Below are 17,863 nucleotides of genomic sequence, written 5' to 3'. Positions count from 1 at the left end.
CTTCATGTTTTTTTTTTCCACTTCAGCCTTAACTTAAAAAAAAGTTTAAATGCTTTATTGCATATATTATCCACAATCTGATATTTCTAAAAAAGTAAAGCAGCAGTTACATAAAATTACTATTTTGCTTCACAGACTGGTATGAAGAGACCATTTTGTCTTGCTCTGTACATTACTGAAATACGACATTTTCTCAAAAAAAACTTTTAAGTTGATCAAATATACAAGCAAATATTTGTGAAACTGTTTCATGCAGTAAACATCCTGTTGTGTATCAGAAGAAAAATAAATTGTCCTTTCCTGACAGCTAAACTTTATTCAAACAGGCAGAACAAAGGCAACAATGGAGCATAAAGTGAATATCCTTTATGAAAGTTCGTTTAATATTCAAGTCATATCAACATGTATATTGGCTGTTATAATACACGTGAATACATGTGGTTTCTATTTTCACTAGGTGGGTAACATTATTTCCTAGCATTAACTACACAAACAATGCTGTGACCAGTTATGCCACTAGAAATTAATAAAAGTGAAGTTCCACATGAGTCTGTGTAGCAATTAACAGCATACAAGTTTAAGCTAAATATTATGTTTATCCGATTTATGAGACTTACCATAGCAATTTTAAGAACATCCTCAAATGGGACTGATTACTTACACTACACTGTATTAACATACAACCTTTCTTTTTTCCTAGCAAAATTAATTAGCTTTGAGACTTAAAAATATGTTTTCTTAAATACACATTAGCCTAATAAGAGGTTAAAACAACATTGGGAATTTCATGCAGATTTCGTCTTTCATTTGGCTGACTGAAAAAAAAATGTTAAATCTCCTTTAATGGATTCAGGCTTACAGAACTCTATTTAATGAAGATATTTAGAAACATTCTAAGAACGCTCAAGTACTTAAATATCCTATACTAATAAAATTTGTGTTTGTCGAAGTGGTTTTGTTTGAAGGTGGTTGCCACTGTTAGAAACAAGATGCACACTATTCTCTTTGAGATTTCCAAGGCAATCTTGCATACTCTTTCTAACTGCTTGGAAGAGCTAAAAATAAACTTGTGCTCCTTGTAAAATTTGTAATTTCTTCATTATGATGGAATGCAACAAAACATCTTGCCCTTGGGTTGCTCCGTTTCAGCCAAAACAAATGCAAATGGCTTGTCAGATGACAGCTGTTTGATAAGGCTCCTCTACAAGACCTGCATGCTTTACTTTTTTCCGTGAAACTTGGGATGAAAGGCAGAAGGCAGGAAGAGAATTAATGTAGCATACAGTCTAAAGGCAATGCTACAACCGTGATTAAGTAGAAAAGTTAAAAGGCACAGATTTTCCACAGCCTCGCTGCGTGCAACCCATCCGTGTAACAAGTTGACAGGCCTAGCGCGTCAGCTCCATCATCCTCTCCGACAGCTAAAACGCAGCATTGCATCCCTTTTCAGAGAAAATTTGCGTCTGCACCATGAAGCGTTGTACATTATTTCTTAGCACTGCAGGGGGCTCAAGTCCATATGGAACCTTCACAAATATTACCACAGATCAAACCAGCGGCGTTTCGAGGCAGATTTGACATACCTATTTAAATGAACAGCAGGGGTCCTCGGGCTGCCTCAGGCTGTGCAGGAGAAAACCTCTGTGGAAAGCCTATGCTGCAGCTCCATTACTCAGCAAAGATACACTCTACATTTATCATTCATTTCATTTCTGCCAGGGCAAGAAGCTCATTTGCCCAAGGTCAATAACAAAAAAAAAAAGGGGGGGGGGCTGTTTTTATTCTCCCAAAGAAATAAATGTACCTGACAAGTGGGGATTTTGTCCTTTGGGTACGCAGTACACTAATAAATATCAGATAATTCTAATAAAATTACTACACTCTGTAAAACTGTGCACTGACTTCGATAACAAAATTTATTTTTTTGAGAACAGACTAATCACAGAAATAACTTTTTAAGACTATCTAATGAGGAAACAAAATCTGAAATGACTGTCCAGTTAAACATTTCTGCATAAAGCATTAATGCTTTCATCTTCTCTAAGTACACATACAAAACATGCATAAACTCTTCTAAGGAGGTAGATAATGCTTGCGCTATTGATGGTCACAGATATGAAGTGCCTATTCATAATCCACGTGAAGATTCAGAAGCTGTATCTGATAGAACATAATGAGGCCCTACCATAAAGGTAAACAGATGCAGATCTTTTACTCCTGGAACCATGCTAATCAGAAAAAGCCTTAAGTTTGCATGAATGAAACAGTCTTAGAAAAATCAATTAAGCAGTTTAAATGCAAATTTTCTTCGTACTAAATGTCAGCACAAATAACATTTCCTATAGCTTTGCCCTTCAAGGGAAAAAAAACTATTTTTTTATTCTACAGCAATTTTTCCTAGGACTAGCTGTTTTTGTTGTTTACACATTCTCCACTACTAACTTTATGCTACTAAGTGGGTACAGCCTACAAGAAAGCAGTCAGACTATTCAGATGCAGATCGTAGTCAAAACTGTAAAACAAACCAAAAAAATAAGCAGGAAGTATTATGTATTCTGTTCTCTTAAACTTCACAGAAAAACACCCCTAATAATAGATATTGTGACAAATATTAACATTTCTTTCGTGTTCACTGGTGATATGACCTACTGTGAAAACACTGAGTAAAGTCAGGAGCTCCTAATACACATCCCTAGAATAACTTGTACTTGACTGGGAACTAACATTATTTACTACAGGTGCCATACTTACATGCATTAATGAATAATATGACTGCTTGCCAGTATAAAAGAGGAAGTGAAATGGTCGGCCATCTTCTCCCCATTGGATTTCTAATGAAAAGCAAGATTAGACAAGAAAGCAATATACACTCACTTAAAAAAAAAAAGTATTTAATTGCAGTTACAAACCTTTCATAATACTGATTACCTTTTAAAATATCAGGGAACAATGACCCTTCATGGGTATTCAACCTGTCTGGAAATCTAATAATTTAGACTACCTTGTAAAAAACAAACAAACACAAATCTCTAGCTGCAAATAAAAGTGAACATTTAAAACTTCTACATATCTTTTAACATGAAGGAATCCCTCACGCACATCTTAAATGAACTTTCAAAGGCTGTTTAGTTGGTATTACAGATGCAAATATCCATTTTAGAACAGAAAAGTACAAATTAAGGGACAATTGAAATCTACATAATGATGGCGAAAGGCTAAATATTAACTGCTCTGGAAAACAGTGCTTTAAACTCAGAACAAATTACTTACTAGTATAACACGTCTAGAGCAAATTTAGTATTCATGCAATGGTCTTTTGCAGGTAACAGTTATATTCCGAACTTGGGAGATTCTAAAACTTGCTCATGTTGATGCCGGTGGGATATTTAAACACAAGACTTATGCTACACTTTACATAATTAGTACAGCAATAAAGCAGGCTTTGTTTAATTCATCACATCCAGATTATTTTAATTGATTAAAAAAGCTATTTATGGACATGAATTTCAACTTAAGAAAAAAATGTCTATCAAATGTGTCTTCACATGACAGCAATCTCTTCCAAACACAGAAAACTAACAAAAATAAACACCTGAGAGTTTTTTAAAAAATTGAACTGTAAAGAAACTACCAACCATTTTATCTAGGAAGTTCAGTTGAAGCCACCTATAAACTACAAAGATAAGACTCCAAGAACCTGTCTGATAAGCATGCTGGTGTATTGCACTGAAACATTAACATAGAATACAGCAGAAGTGGAATGAAAAGATGTAAGACAAAAAAAAAAAAAAAAAGAAAGAACACTGGGGGCATTTAACTGGGTATACTACTGGGGGAACGTATGAATTTCCCTTTATGTGGCTGTGAAAGCATGTTTAGTTGAAATGACTATTCAGGAAACATTCTACAGTATAAATTTATGGTTTTGTACTTCCAAATTCTTAAAGATGTAATGCATAGACAGTCAAGAAAAGCTGCCTTAAAAAAAATATATTGAAAAGTGTTAATTTTAAACATATATATTTACGCTAATCCTAGTTCTCACGACTGACCTAGAATCTCAAAGAATCCTTTGGTCCTGAAAACATAGAGAGTAGTAGCTTTGTTCTCCCAATAAACAGCCCTTAGATAATTATGATTAACTGTCTTACCCTTTGCATTCTACTTTCTATGTCATGATACTGTGAAGTTAGAAATTAATGCATGATACCATTTAATAGTCAACATTCCAAGATTTCTAGCAATACAGAGATCTTTCAAAAAGATGCACAAAATTAAAAAAGCATCAAGAATCTATTGATTCCAGAACAGTAAAAGGAAGGAAGGAAGAAAAGAAGGAAAATTATAGGATTACACTAATCATCAGAAGTTTCTAAATGGGACTCAACAGTGCAGTGAATAAAGAATTTCATATCCACGCTAGGAGTTCATACCAAATGACAGCCAAAAAATGAACAACTATCTTTTAAATATTATTTGTAAGATTAATTTGGTGATTTCAACCAGGTTATCACTAAACAGCATATTGGCATGTCACTGACAACTGAGGTGCCTCAGGAAGCAGGACCAAAGACTGTATGGATCAAGTGCAGATTTAAGACTTCCAGGTCAAAAATGAGACATGATGAGGAGAGTTTCCATTCACATCACCCCCTATTCTCTCAACTGGCAATTTCAAGGCTGTAATTTCTCTGTGTTTAGAGCACCAAAGGTACCAGGAAAACTTCTGGTTTAAAATAGCACTAATTAATATTTTATGGATGTGACAGACAGCAGTGACAAAAAAGCTACTGAATTCAACAAAAGGTTTTCCAGTGACTTCAACAGATTTTGTACGTCATTCTACCTGCTGTTTATTTTTAAGCAATGAAAAACATTTATCTATAGTCAGTTCACAATATGCCTCAAAGGGCTACTGGTGTTCCAGAATCCAGCAGTAGTTTTTTGTCCTAAAAGCTAGATCAGGCCTTGTACTGCTCAAGTCTTATCAGTTCCCTCCCCCACATCGTTCCTAATAAAAATAAATCTGTGAAAATAAGGCATTCTACATATACAAATTTTTTAATATTTAGAAAAAAAATTGAAAACATCTATGAACACTTACTCCTCTGTTCTGGAAAAATTTCTGTGGGATGCTGCAAATAAACAAATAAATATCATCAAAATGAAAAAGTTACTTGAAACATCATGTTATGGTTATTCAAAAATGCAGCAAGAAATCCTACCTTCATCATGGGCCTGGCTCGTTTGTCGAATAAGCCCGAAGGAAAGAGATAGGCAATAGCTCTCTGAAAATAGAGATCACATATGTAATTTTTCCATAAAAGAACCATCAAAACATTGCTTAGGTACTTTCTCGTGGAGAAAATTGAACATTTTTTGCACATACATAAGCAAATCAGTAACAGACTGCCACATATCTGCTGTGTGGAAAAGAAAAGCAGTTTCCTCAGGAATCCTCAGGTGGAGATTTTAATCTCATTATGAAGGGTGCAATCTAATATATCAGAACAAGTGAACATTCCTCTGCAAAGTTTATATTTTTAAAGTACACATTTACAATGACTCATCAGAACTACTCAAGTGCAAAGACCACCTTTTTAACAAGTAAACGCAACACTCGTTTTTCCTTAGAACTTCAAATGCTGCAACTTCTATGTGAAATTACATTTTATTCATCTTTCTCAAAATATCAGAGCTTGTTAATAGTGCCTACTGACAAACTGAGCATGAGAATTTTATTTATTCACATATAAAACAACTGGACACAACTAAGTTTTTTGCAAATTTGGAACCCCAGTTTCTACAGACTTAGGTTCTCAAAGTATAAAAGCCATGTTTGTAAAAAGCAGAAGATACTTTACATAGCCTAAATAAGCATTTCATTGAACACTGCATTTGGAAACAACTGTGAATCACTGCAGTCTTTGCTGAAGTTGAACTAATAGCACAGCAAAGCAAGACTCCTAAATGCCATTTTTCTTTTTTAAAAACATTAATTCTCTCCCTTTCTTGATACCTAAGGGTTTGATAAAACAATTTAGAAACAAGTATGGCATTACACACTCACGATTTACCACTGTTCATATGGATTAGAGGATACCAGATGCATCACTTGCTTTTACTTTACCAGTATTCTGTTTTTCCTGTGATACATAAAGTTACTATTATTTGCCTCCAACAAATAAAGTAGGAATGACAAATTCAAAGTCATTCTGGCAAAATGCAAGGCAAAGCAGCTTACAAGGTAAGCCCAATGGCATGTATTTCCATTCAACATCATTTTACTGTCCCTTTTCATTGCAGCTGAAACTTAAACGTGTGTCTTTTTATTTACAGAATGGTTGGGGTTGAGACTTCTGGAGGAAACCTGGTCTAAACCCTGCTCAAGCAGGGCAGCCCAGAGCAGGCTGCCCAGGACCATCTCCAGGCAGCTTTTGAACATCTCCAAGGAGGGAAAACTTTTTATAAAACATTACTAACATATGAGAGCTGCTCATTTCCATTTGTTTTCAAAAACGAAACAGACAAAGACAGCCACCAAAACCCCCCAGATGCAGGACTCTAGCAAGTGTGGCCAACTTCAGACAGTGGGCAGTAGAACTTGAAATAGAAATCATTTGCTTGTACAATAACATGGAGTAACTGAATAAAACCCTCTGGCTGTCATCTCTCTTATATTTCCACTAGACAGTAAGGAAAAGTAGAATTACAATAAAATCACAATTAAAAATCTGCTCTTAAGAAGAATGCCTCTTTGTTAGTTAGGCAACCTTAGGGCTATTATTTGCTGATCGTTTTTTCCAGGGACATGGAGTGGTTTGTCAGTGCTTCAAGAGATTTAATATGCATGGAGTGTAAAAGGACCTAACCTATTACTTTCATTAATCCCCTACTGGTATTCTGAGCAGAAATTTTGAGAATTCTGAAGCAAACAAAAGGCTTAACTTGATTTTATGAAATGGTAATTTTGTTTCTCTTAGTGACTACTGTATTCCCATTTGTTAGTCAATGGGCATTTTATGCATACACACAGTAGGTGAACACCTATTTATGAACAAATGGGGATTAATTATGATGACAATAGAGAAATCCGCTGTGAGCCAAATGATGTTAAACAAACACATTATATAATATATTAAAAGAATTTATTACAGGATATTGAGACTGAGTACTTAAGAGGTAGACTTTATACAAGCATCTCCAGAATCTCAATCAAAACAGCTACTGTAACTGTGACACCTTAATACATGCCAAATTTACAATTTACCATTTATAACGAAGAGTGTCTGTCATCTGAGATGTACTACATCTTGGAAGTTTATTTTACACTGCTTGAGTGTATATGCATGTCTTTCATCCTAAATCATGAACAAACCCTGCATTAAAGAGTCTTAACATTTACTTTCAGCTCTCCACACATCAACTAGCCAAAGAATAATAGTTCTATTTTGTAAGTTTCTTTTTTATGTTGTTGGAATTTTTGTTTGTTTTTCCCCAAATGAAAAGAAATAGTCTTCCTGCCCTCTCCTTTCTTACAGGAAGTATTTGGAGTATTTCAATCAAGGAGTATTTGCCTTTACAACCTGTTCAGAACTGTCCTGGGATGTAACAGACTACAGGTGAAACCTTGCTCTCCTTTCTTCAGAAGACTTTCTTCATGTTAAATAGCTGTGCCCTTACTTTTTACTGAATTTGACCAAAAGCTGCTTTCCTTAGGCTATCATTTCAGGTAGGCAAGGTTCATCCATTCTCAACCTCCACAGATTGTGGACTACTACTTCAGAGTTCTATCTGTTAAACCATACTATTACCGTTGTTTTCTGAAATAAAACACAACTTTCCAAAAAGGGAACAGCATAATTATTTTCAGCAGAAATGCTTAAAAATCCTTGTACATAGTTAACAGCATGGTTCCAAAAATTATTATGTAAACTGCCGGAAAAAAGGTGGAATGGGTACAGCCTGCATTGCTATGAGTTGCTGAAAAAAAAAAAATTGAGGTGTTTCCTCTGAGGATTTGAAGGTGCTTGTTTTTAAAGACTGTTGAGTCATTCAGAAAAAAAAAAAGGAAAAAAACCCTGTAGTCACACCTTCAAAAATGGTAGATCACAACGAATACATGTTAGTATCAAGATAGTTTAACTCAGGCCTGCTACACTGCTAAAGGACCACACAGTATTTCACTTCCAGTTATAAAGTCTGAATTCAAGCCAGTAGGCATAATGAGAACAAGCTTCCATCCCTATCAAAAATCGTATCTGGCAGCCCTTCAACCAAATTACATGCAAAACAATTCATTAAATAAGCTGCCCAGCACTGCATGGGGCATGTTGTGCAAATCCAACATACCTGCCACACCCTCAGCTCCCCTCCTCATCGTGAATGCTGCACATGCTGACTCCTCGTCCTCGCTCCCCTTCCTACCCACGAGCCAAAAAGCTTTTCTCAAAGCTCAAGAGACTTTGGTTCCAAACGAGACAGGTTCAGCTGGGTCAGTAAGGCCTTTTAGAAAGGCTTCGAGAAATTAAGACTTGGATACTTTAATTCAAACAGAGCTGACGGATTTATAATGGGGTAGGGTATGGACACTGAGGCACTTCAATCCTCAAATTAACATCCACAAATAGGGGAGATTTTACAGGGCAAATTCATCTTGCCTAAGTGCTTTCCTGCACTTTTCTCAAATACAAAACATTTTAATTTTCATTGCTCAAAATGTGTGTAAGCAAGCTAAGAAGCATCCAGCAAAAAAAAAAAAAAAAATTTTTGCAGAAAATAAAGAAAATTTTCAAAAAAACTTCCACCCCAGGTGGAGCATCTTCTTTCACATAAAAAGGACTCAAGAATCCAGCTTGTTCTTTTTTAAATATAAATTCTGACATGGACAGAAAAGCAGAAAGATAGCATTTTAACACCATCACTTGAGAAAAAAAAATACAGCCATTAAATGCAAAAAAACACCACTTCTTTTAACACTAAATTATGTTAATTAAACATTTTCAAAACTAAAAAGGCAATATCTTGTCCAGAGCTCAGATAGCAAAAAGCTTTTGAAAGAAAGGAAAAGTTGTTCCTTTATTTTCACTGTAACTTCTTAAAAGACTGAACAGTATTCAAAATAAGAAAAAAAAAAATAGCAGTTATCAGTTCAAACAGACTGATGCAGAGTTTGGCTCCACTAAAATAAAGTTTTTAAAAAGTATTCTAGATTCAACTAACTATTTAAATAAACAATACAAAATCCAGTGTTTCTGGTAAGGACAGTGCTGGACATCATGTTCCTACAGACAACAAAGTTCAGAAATGTATTTTGTTCTGAGTAACGTTCCTGACATTTCACATATGTTAATATTCACTCACTTCTAACAGGCTGGGTTGCTAAAACTGGAACGTTACTTAGAAATCAGATGCTCTGAGCCATTTTTAAAAGCAACCGAGTATCACCCAGTTTTCATTAGAGAAATCTTAATTCATTGGAAGAAACCATACCCTCTAAGGAACAAAGCTTCTCACATTTAGAACATTTTCATACTGAAAATGCTGCTTTACTGGTACCTTTGCAACAATATATAAGTGAAGATACTTATTTCTAAATGTGTATTTTAGATTTTTTTTCCCCATCTGCTTGACAACAATCTCTTAGGTCATACGGCAGACTGCAAAAGAAAATTAACAAGTTTCCAGCTTTCCAGTTTTGCTAACTTATGGGGAAGAGGATGGCTTCATGATGAACTCGTATCTTAGAGAGCATTTAGTGACTGCAAGGAAATGAATAATAAAAATACTGGCATATAAATAGGTCACGGAGATTAAGATGCTTTTCCTATATTAATCTTTCTTAGATTTCTGGTCTTTAAAGTAGAATATCACAGGACTGACAGTGGAAAATGAAGGTGGGCTGTTTACTGCAACCATAAGTTAAAGTTAAATCAAAAAATAAAAGGATTACAGACTCGATTGGGAAAAAGCACTGGGTCAGGACTGCAATCTCTATTAATTAGGTATCCCAGCTGGGCAGTGGGTATGCAGCTGTTAACTTGATCAATGACTTACCTAAATGTCATCTCTACTGATTCGCTTATAAATTACCAGCAAGTGAGACTAATGTACAGGTGCTAATTTATTTAAACTGTTCTCTGCAGTTCTACATAGCTTTATAAACTGCATCTGGCACCTAATGTTAGCTGTCAGTTGTACTTAGACATGCCTGTCCTAACGACTCTGTTCATTAGAAATGAGCACAAATTATGAAATATTGTGAAAAATGATACATCAAATGGAATGGGCAAAGCAAATCAATTAGAGAAACTTCATACCACATATTCACACATAGGAGAATAAAACATCTCCGCTTCAGAGCAAGGTCTGTAATACCAATTAAAAAGCAATTGGTAGACTTCTGCAGAGTTATATATCAATTTGCTGGATTTTTTTTTTCTCCTCCAGAAATACAGTTGTAATGCACAGCTTAACTTTTCATTCCCAAATAAAAGCATCAATAAGAGGCAATTCTGCTTCCACAACATCCAGGAGAAGGATTAACAAGTCAACTTATTTTCCAGTTTAGAACTTTACAAGGTTTAGCTTTCATTAAACTATACCTAAAACTCTAGTGAAGGACAGAATCCTGTGATGCTTAGTTTGGAAATACACTGCGCAGACTGATTAACAGTAAAAGACATGGAGCACTCACATGCTCGATATAAGCATTCATCAGAAAGAATTACTACTGTTTGAAATGTAAAGCTTGATAATTCTCCTGCCAGGGCTTAAGCAGCTTTTATATTTTTATAACATAAATTTTATTATGCATAGCAGACACTATTATACACTCTGAGTATTCTCCAACACCTGATAGAATATGAAGAAATTAAACACGTACCACAGGTACTTGGTATCCCTAAACGAAACACTACAGTTTAACTCCACTTCTCCATCTTTTAAGAAACAGAGTCTGCAAAGAGGTCACATACATGTCACCTGCACTGCACACGTTGAAGCCGAGTTTCAGAATGAATTTGCTTTTACTAATTATGGAGCTCAGTTAATTTTGTGCAAGTTATCATAGGGCTGTGGATTCATAAAGAAAAATGACCACGTATACATGGTCACCTTCCACTTGGAGTCTTGCTGTTTTTAAGCCTTCCCTGTAGACTCTATCAAGAGAAGGAATCCTGACTGCAGGTGAATGCACTGTCCTACCTTTAACCTTCCAGGCAAGCTATCTAAACTATCAGGAGCAGCATCTGTAGTAAAATGAGAGGTTTTGTTGTTGTTTTTTTTGCTGACAAATCTGTGCATGCATGCCTTTTTGAGTTAGTTACTTGTAACATAAGTGTCATTAAAGGTAGGGAAAAAAAACAATCTTTAAAAATGGCAGGGAAAATAAATTCTATAGTCTGTTAAAAACTGCAGAAAAGAAAGCCAGAGTAAAGCAGGCTCTTATTGGTGACCCTGCAAGGGTCTGCAATGCCACTTGTCTGTAGAACAAAGTGATATCTGTGATTCAAAAAGAAAGCAACCACAGTATCAGTGCATAGCTTTGTACTCATGAAGTTTGATTTCCAATGGACTTCTGACTCAAAGTCAACTTTCCCTTACGGATTTTGTGACACCTGATGAGACTCAAGTCCCATTTCAGCCTTTTTCTCTGCAGGCCATTAACTGTGTCTCTTCTCTACTCCACCATCTATTTTCAGAGAAATTTAAAAAATTCATTTTGAAGCCTCTCTGTCAAATGTGGTTGAAATCATCCTGCATCACCACCTACAGGTATAGTTTTTCTTTGACATAAGCATGCTGTCACAACCTCCTATGTGGACACGGCTACGCTGACACAAGTTTGCCACAGAGAGGTGACAAAGCTATGCTAGGAAAACAATCCCCAGGAAAAAAACTAAGCCACATACACCTCTTTTGGCACATACAGCATCAACCCTAGGGGACCCGCTGCTATACTGTGCTGCCATGGCTAGAGTAAGTGTCACTGCTGTGCAGAAAAAGCTCCGGCTATGAGACTTCATGCAGCTTCACCTAAGACTGAATGTCACCAAATGACATTTCTTCTCACTACCTCTCATGTGTGATAAAAGAAATGACAGAAGTGAAGCACAAGTTGGACGTTAAAAAAAAATTTAAAGTGAAAGACACATCTATACACAAGCCTAAGTGACACGCAGAAAGAGGAGGCCACCCACCTGTCAGTTGTCAGAGGGAATGGCAATAAAATAATATGTTTTGAGGTACTGATATGAGCTTAAATGCAGGTCTACATTAAAATCCCTAAGCTAAGCCAGAGCGTTAGTTGTAAAACATCCTATAAAATTTAATTTGCATTACCAGCAACCACAGTATCAGACAAGAAAACCCAACCTAAATATACACAGCAGGTCAAATTGTGGGTAAACGTTTCAAAGTGCTACATAAACCTTCACAGTGCCTCTTATAACCTCAGATCAAGGGGATTATCCATTAGTACTTTTAAAAAGAACCTACTGTGCTTTAGCAAGATATGGTATATAGCTCTATACTGTGATGCCTGACCTCACATGGTAGCAGGAGTAGAATCTCTATTCACAGTCACAGTTGCAATGTTTGCAATGTATAGTAGTAGTCTTTCTTATTCTGACAGTTTGATTAAAATTCACAGAGAGCTGAGGGGCTCATGCTGAAGTAAAGTGCTTTCAATATCTGAAACTCTACAGTAAATTACTTCTCCAACAGAGCAACTGTACTTACATCAATATCCTCTTGGGTAAAAGTTTCGGGATCTTCTCCCATCATGTTGGCTAAATGTCTCTTTCCTAGGTTGAACTCTTCAATCTGCTTTTTAATAAATGCCTCCGTGTACTTTTCAGGTCCTGAGGCTGCTACATTTTTCTTCCACGCTGCTGTAGTGGTATAGATTAGCCTCAATGTCTAACAAAAACAAATAAAACAACAAAAATGTGAGATTTATTTTGTATTTTTGGCACAGTGAGTCCTAAATAAAATGAACAGTAAAACAAGCCATGCATACCTATAACAGGATTCAACATCTTACTGTACTAAGTTAGAAAAGGCAGTTATACTCACTAAACCACTTACTGCCAATTGTTTAATGCCCATAAACAGATAAACACTTTCTAGAAGGTGAACATTTCTGCACATTACCATTAATCTTGGCAATTGCTTTTTTTCTTATTGAACATATTTGTATTGCACCTGCCTTTTAAGTTTCCTTTATTTATTTAGCAAGATTTTTCTGATGGAAAAAAAAATAGCACGTTAGGAACACCCAGCAAAAGCAAGACACAGAACTGATCAACAGATGCAGTCTTGAGAGAAAAAAACAAAAAAACAAAAAAACAAAAAAAAAAAACAAAAAACAAAAACAGGACAGGTGGAGGTTTTGTATTCACCAAAAGACACCCTGTAGTGAAGTATGAAAAGGATCTCCAGGGCAGCTCTCTTGTGGCTTTTGGAAGCACGTGGGTGCCTGTGTCCTATGGCACAGTGGACAACCACTGCTGAAGGCTCTGCAAACGCTATGAAGCCTCCCCTGCTTTCTCAGTGCCAGAACATTTCTTCAGCTATTTCATTGTCTCAGGTAGAATGATTAGAAAATGAAGCAGGGTAATTCTCATCAGCATCTACTGCTGAGAAGGGTTCCAGCTCAGAAGTCATAACGCAGAGGACACTTACCTTTTGATGTTTGTGGGAGGCAAGGTTTTGTTTTGTTTTGTTTTACCAAGACAATCAGTAGCTGGGATGACTAATTTCAATCTAGACTTCTAACAAAGGAACAAGAACTTCACTACCAGGGCTGCAATGTCCCAGTTTCAGCTTAGTGCCAATAGTACGCACTATTTTGTCTCTCCAACAGTAGTGCTCTACAGCTTAATTATTCCACAGACTGAACAGAGAGAACTGTTTATCTGCATGGCCTCCTGGGATGGGAGGGTGGTAGGTAATCACCAGAAAAAAGGATATGGGGTAGAGAAAAGCAAAGACGGAAGAAGAACCCCTTCTGAATCAGAAAAATGCCAACTTTTGTTCACCAGAGAGCACCCTGCAACATTTATCTTGAACCTCTTCAGCGTGTCACTGCTCAGAAGCGCAGTTTCAGAGGGCAGAGCATCTCACAGTTCATTGGACCTTGCATTCTCTCCCCCACTGCCATTACCTACTTACCGCTCGCTCTGGCACTCAGACTCTTCCTCAAGCCAGCTCAGCTGCCTGGCCTTGGCAGAACACTAATTTCTGTGTCCTCCCCAAGAGCAGAGAGCTCTCTGCTGAGCTAGCAAAAGCGATTCAGAGAAGGCTCTGAGAAGTGCCAAAGCCGACAGGAGAATGCAGCTGAAAGAGGGAGAAGGAAGAAAATGAAGTCCCCTCTTCATTTCTTCCAGGGAATTATTAAGTTATCTCTGCTTCTCCTGGAGCTGTAGCCTCAGTCTATCTTTGGCCAAATATTAAAATCCACACAGTTACAGTAATGAGAAATAGCTAGTAGACTCATTATGAGGTACAGAATAAATCCTAGCATTTGAGACAACTAAACATCCTGTGAGTCACAGAAATAGTCCGCAGATCACACTCACCATTTTGACTTGACCTCTCTTAGTTAAACTAATACAAATAGCTCAAAATACTTAGTGTCCGTATAACTAGCATAAATACTACAGCAATCTTCAAGCCTGGTTACAACCACAAAGACACGAACACACAGAAGAGCATTTGCCACAAAAAGTTTAAGAACAGCCCCAAGAAAGAACTCAGTGCAGAAGATACTGCTGCTGCTTTATGTTCTCCATGGCTTATAAGCATCACATGCAGTGCTAGTCCTGGTTTGCTACTTTTTTTCTTTTTAATTCATGTTTTCTGTAAGATCATATTTATTAAATTATAATTTGCAAGATTATAAAATTTTATATTTACACCATTTCTACTGGCAATGCTCTTGTGACTTCCTTAGAAAGCTGAAAGGTATCTGCATATTCCCTATTATTCTCCCAGTCACTCCTCAGAAAAGAGTTCAATTCATCTTCTGTCTTGCTTGTCTTAATAGTAACTAATTATTTGTAATTCTTGTCAATGAACATATGACTCCTTATTACTTGGCCCAAAATTGCTTTGTCTGCTATACTTTAAACAGGATACTTTAAAAAGATTGCTTTCATCTTATTCCTGTCAATTTCTATTGTAATTTTCTCATTTTTGTCCTCCTCCCCTCAAGCTATTCATATTCTTCCCTGGTTTCAATTCGTCACTAATCAAAAGTCCCTGGACACACAAACTGTTCATAATTAGAAAACAGCCTCTTATGCAAATTAATACCTATTGTATTGGGTACCTCTTCTGGGATAAGAGTCCTATTTCATGGGTGGTACAGGCGAGAACTGCAAAGCAGAGCCGAATGCTTCTGGCATTTCAGTCAAAGAAGAAAGCCCGCTCCTTGATTTTCTGGAGGAAACCACACAGGTCTACCTTTACTTATTACACATCTCATGAAGCGTTACGGCAGACAACAGCCTCATCATTTAAAAAGTAATGATGGCCATTACCAGCACCCCTGAAATAACAAGCTGTTCCACCAGGAGAGGGAAAAGGTAAAGCCTTCTCTTCTGGACCCAGCTCCTGAGTATTAACCCTTCCCGACCAATCCCTCCCCAAACAGCCTAGCATTACAACAGTCTGGGAAATCCTTATTTTCAGGGAGACAGTCAATTTATAGAAAACCAGTGTCTGTAAAAGTTGCCTCAGGAAAAAAAGAAAAAGAAAAAAAAAAAAGCTATTTTCAGGCAGCTTCAAGTTCACTGGCCAACTTACTACAAGATGAGACGGAACAAGGGGACCTGTTTCCTTACTGTTGTCCTATGAATTTTGCTTCGCTTGCGTACAGGTTGAAAACCAGTGCGTATCACTAGAAGAGGAATCAAGCTTCCTATGCTTTTGCAAGGGAAGGAAAGGGGAAGCACAGACAACAGGCTCAAATTCAAGAGAAAACTCTATTTTACAACATGGCACAGCTACAAAGGTGAGAGGAGATACCCCATTTACGTGGCATGTTTGCAGCTGCACCATTTTCAAGCTGCTTTCACGCTCTAGGCCGGCAGATTTCAGCCACCTCCTTTTCCAAAGCCACGCAGCGCACAGAGGTCACTTGTCAGTAGAGAAAAGTGTTATCATCTTCCTGATATCGACACACATACAGCGGTTCACGTACTGGTGGTGGTCCCAGTCAAACGAAATAGCACATAAGGTACCCCGACCATTTCTCCTCAGAAGAAAGCTATACAATCACAACAGAAGCAATAGACAATAACAAAGCTAGATCACTTTTTCTATATAAATTGTACTAAGTATCCATGTTTTGCTTATTAGGAGAATAGGCTAAACCTGTTGTTCAGTAAAAGCTAAGGGAAATGGAATTGTATTGCCCCTGCCATTTCCATTCTCAACATAACCAGCTTAAAAATTTAAAAACAAACAAACAAAAAAGTATTGTCTATCATAGCTGGGGAACCAATTTAATGAATACATTCCAGCAAGGGATTTTTAAGAGAGACACCATAAGGCAGTTCCCTAATGGAAAAGACATCCAAGTGCTTAACCTAAGAAATGGCTACAGCAGGTCAGAAGAGGGGTGTATCAGCTTTCTGTTCTCAACAACCGCCAGTAGCTGAGCCACAAGGGTAAGACAGAAAAGAATAATATTTTTTCCAGGACGCTTCTAGCAACCAGCAGTTCAAAGACGTGTTGACATCTTGGTTTTGTTTTGACAGTCCTCAGTGGAACTTTCTTCTGAGTTTTGTAAGTTGCTTTCTGTACTCACATAAACGCTCAGCACCCACAACACCCTCATCAGGCTGTTCTAGGGGTTGGCTACACTGGAGGAGAAGAAGAGCCTCTCAGGTTTCCTGGGCCACGTCCCCCCTTAGTTCCTTTCACACCCTGTAGTACTAATGTTTAGAAGCAGGACGGTTTGTCTGCAGCTCCAGGCTCAGGTACTGATCCCATCTTTAGGGCAGAGATCGGGCAGGTGAGCTCTGGAGGCCCCCCAGGTTACCTTCTGAGTAACCCCTCCTCCTTCGAGGTCATTTTCTCATTTACGATACAGAATTTTTGGTTCAGACTCCAGCAGGTGCCTGCTCTGGAAGACTGAATCACTGCCAATTATACCTTTCATGTAGGACAACCAAAACCACACAAATGCTTCCAACAGAGAACTACGATCAAGTGCTTGAGCACTTCCAGCTTCTTCCTGCCTCCTCAGGCAACCGCAGCCTGTGCACTTCTGACTGCTCTCCGCCCCTAACGCACGAAGTCCACCTACAAACAGACAACACGAACACTCAAACTGTTCCCCCAGCATCACCTTCCATCTACCTCCGCCGGCTCAGTCACTGTGCAGACCCCCAGCCCTCCCCACCCCGCGCCGTGCCGCGACCCGACGGCTGCCAGCCCGCCCCTGCACCTTTGCTCAGTCACACGCGCGTACCCAACACCCCCGCGCGCACAGCAGCCGGGCTTTTTAATTACACGGCAACCCACTGGACACCAGCAGCTCTCAAAACAAACGGGCAATCCCCGCGCACCCCCAGGAAGGGCCCGGCCCGGCTCTCACCTGCGAGCGCGTCCCGCCCGCCGCCGCCACCAGCGCGGCGCCCCACCGGCCGCCCGCCCGCAGCAGGCGCCTAATGGCCGCCGCCATCACCGCGGCTCCCGGCTCGGCACGGCCCGGCCCGAGGAAGGCCCCGGCGCCGCCGATTGGCGGGCAGGGCCGGAGCCGCGCCTGCGCGCTGCGCCGCGGTGAGGGCGGGCAGTGATGGCGCTGCCCTGCGCCGGGCATGGGCAGAGCGGTCGGGGGGGACATGGGGAT

General features: G+C 38.4%; 1 protein-coding gene across 1 annotated transcript in view; it reads right to left on the bottom strand.

Annotated features, from left to right (window-relative positions):
- The window catches only part of MRPS9 (mitochondrial ribosomal protein S9), a 30,574-nt gene extending 12,738 nt beyond the window's left edge, over positions 1-17,836 (bottom strand). The window contains exons 1-5 of the mRNA XM_035316765.1: positions 17,609-17,836; positions 12,742-12,921; positions 5,226-5,288; positions 5,105-5,135; positions 2,752-2,831 (exon numbers count right to left, since the gene is read on the bottom strand). Coding sequence (XP_035172656.1) covers positions 2,752-2,831; positions 5,105-5,135; positions 5,226-5,288; positions 12,742-12,921; positions 17,609-17,833 — 579 coding nt within the window. The 5' untranslated portion in view covers positions 17,834-17,836. The remainder of the gene's footprint in view (positions 1-2,751; positions 2,832-5,104; positions 5,136-5,225; positions 5,289-12,741; positions 12,922-17,608) is intronic.
- Positions 17,837-17,863: the final 27 nt, after the last annotated feature.

This window comes from Oxyura jamaicensis, chromosome 1 (genome assembly GCF_011077185.1).
Source record: "Oxyura jamaicensis isolate SHBP4307 breed ruddy duck chromosome 1, BPBGC_Ojam_1.0, whole genome shotgun sequence".
NCBI classification, from domain to species: Eukaryota; Metazoa; Chordata; class Aves; order Anseriformes; family Anatidae; genus Oxyura; species Oxyura jamaicensis.
This window is presented reverse-complemented; position numbering and strand designations above follow the sequence as displayed.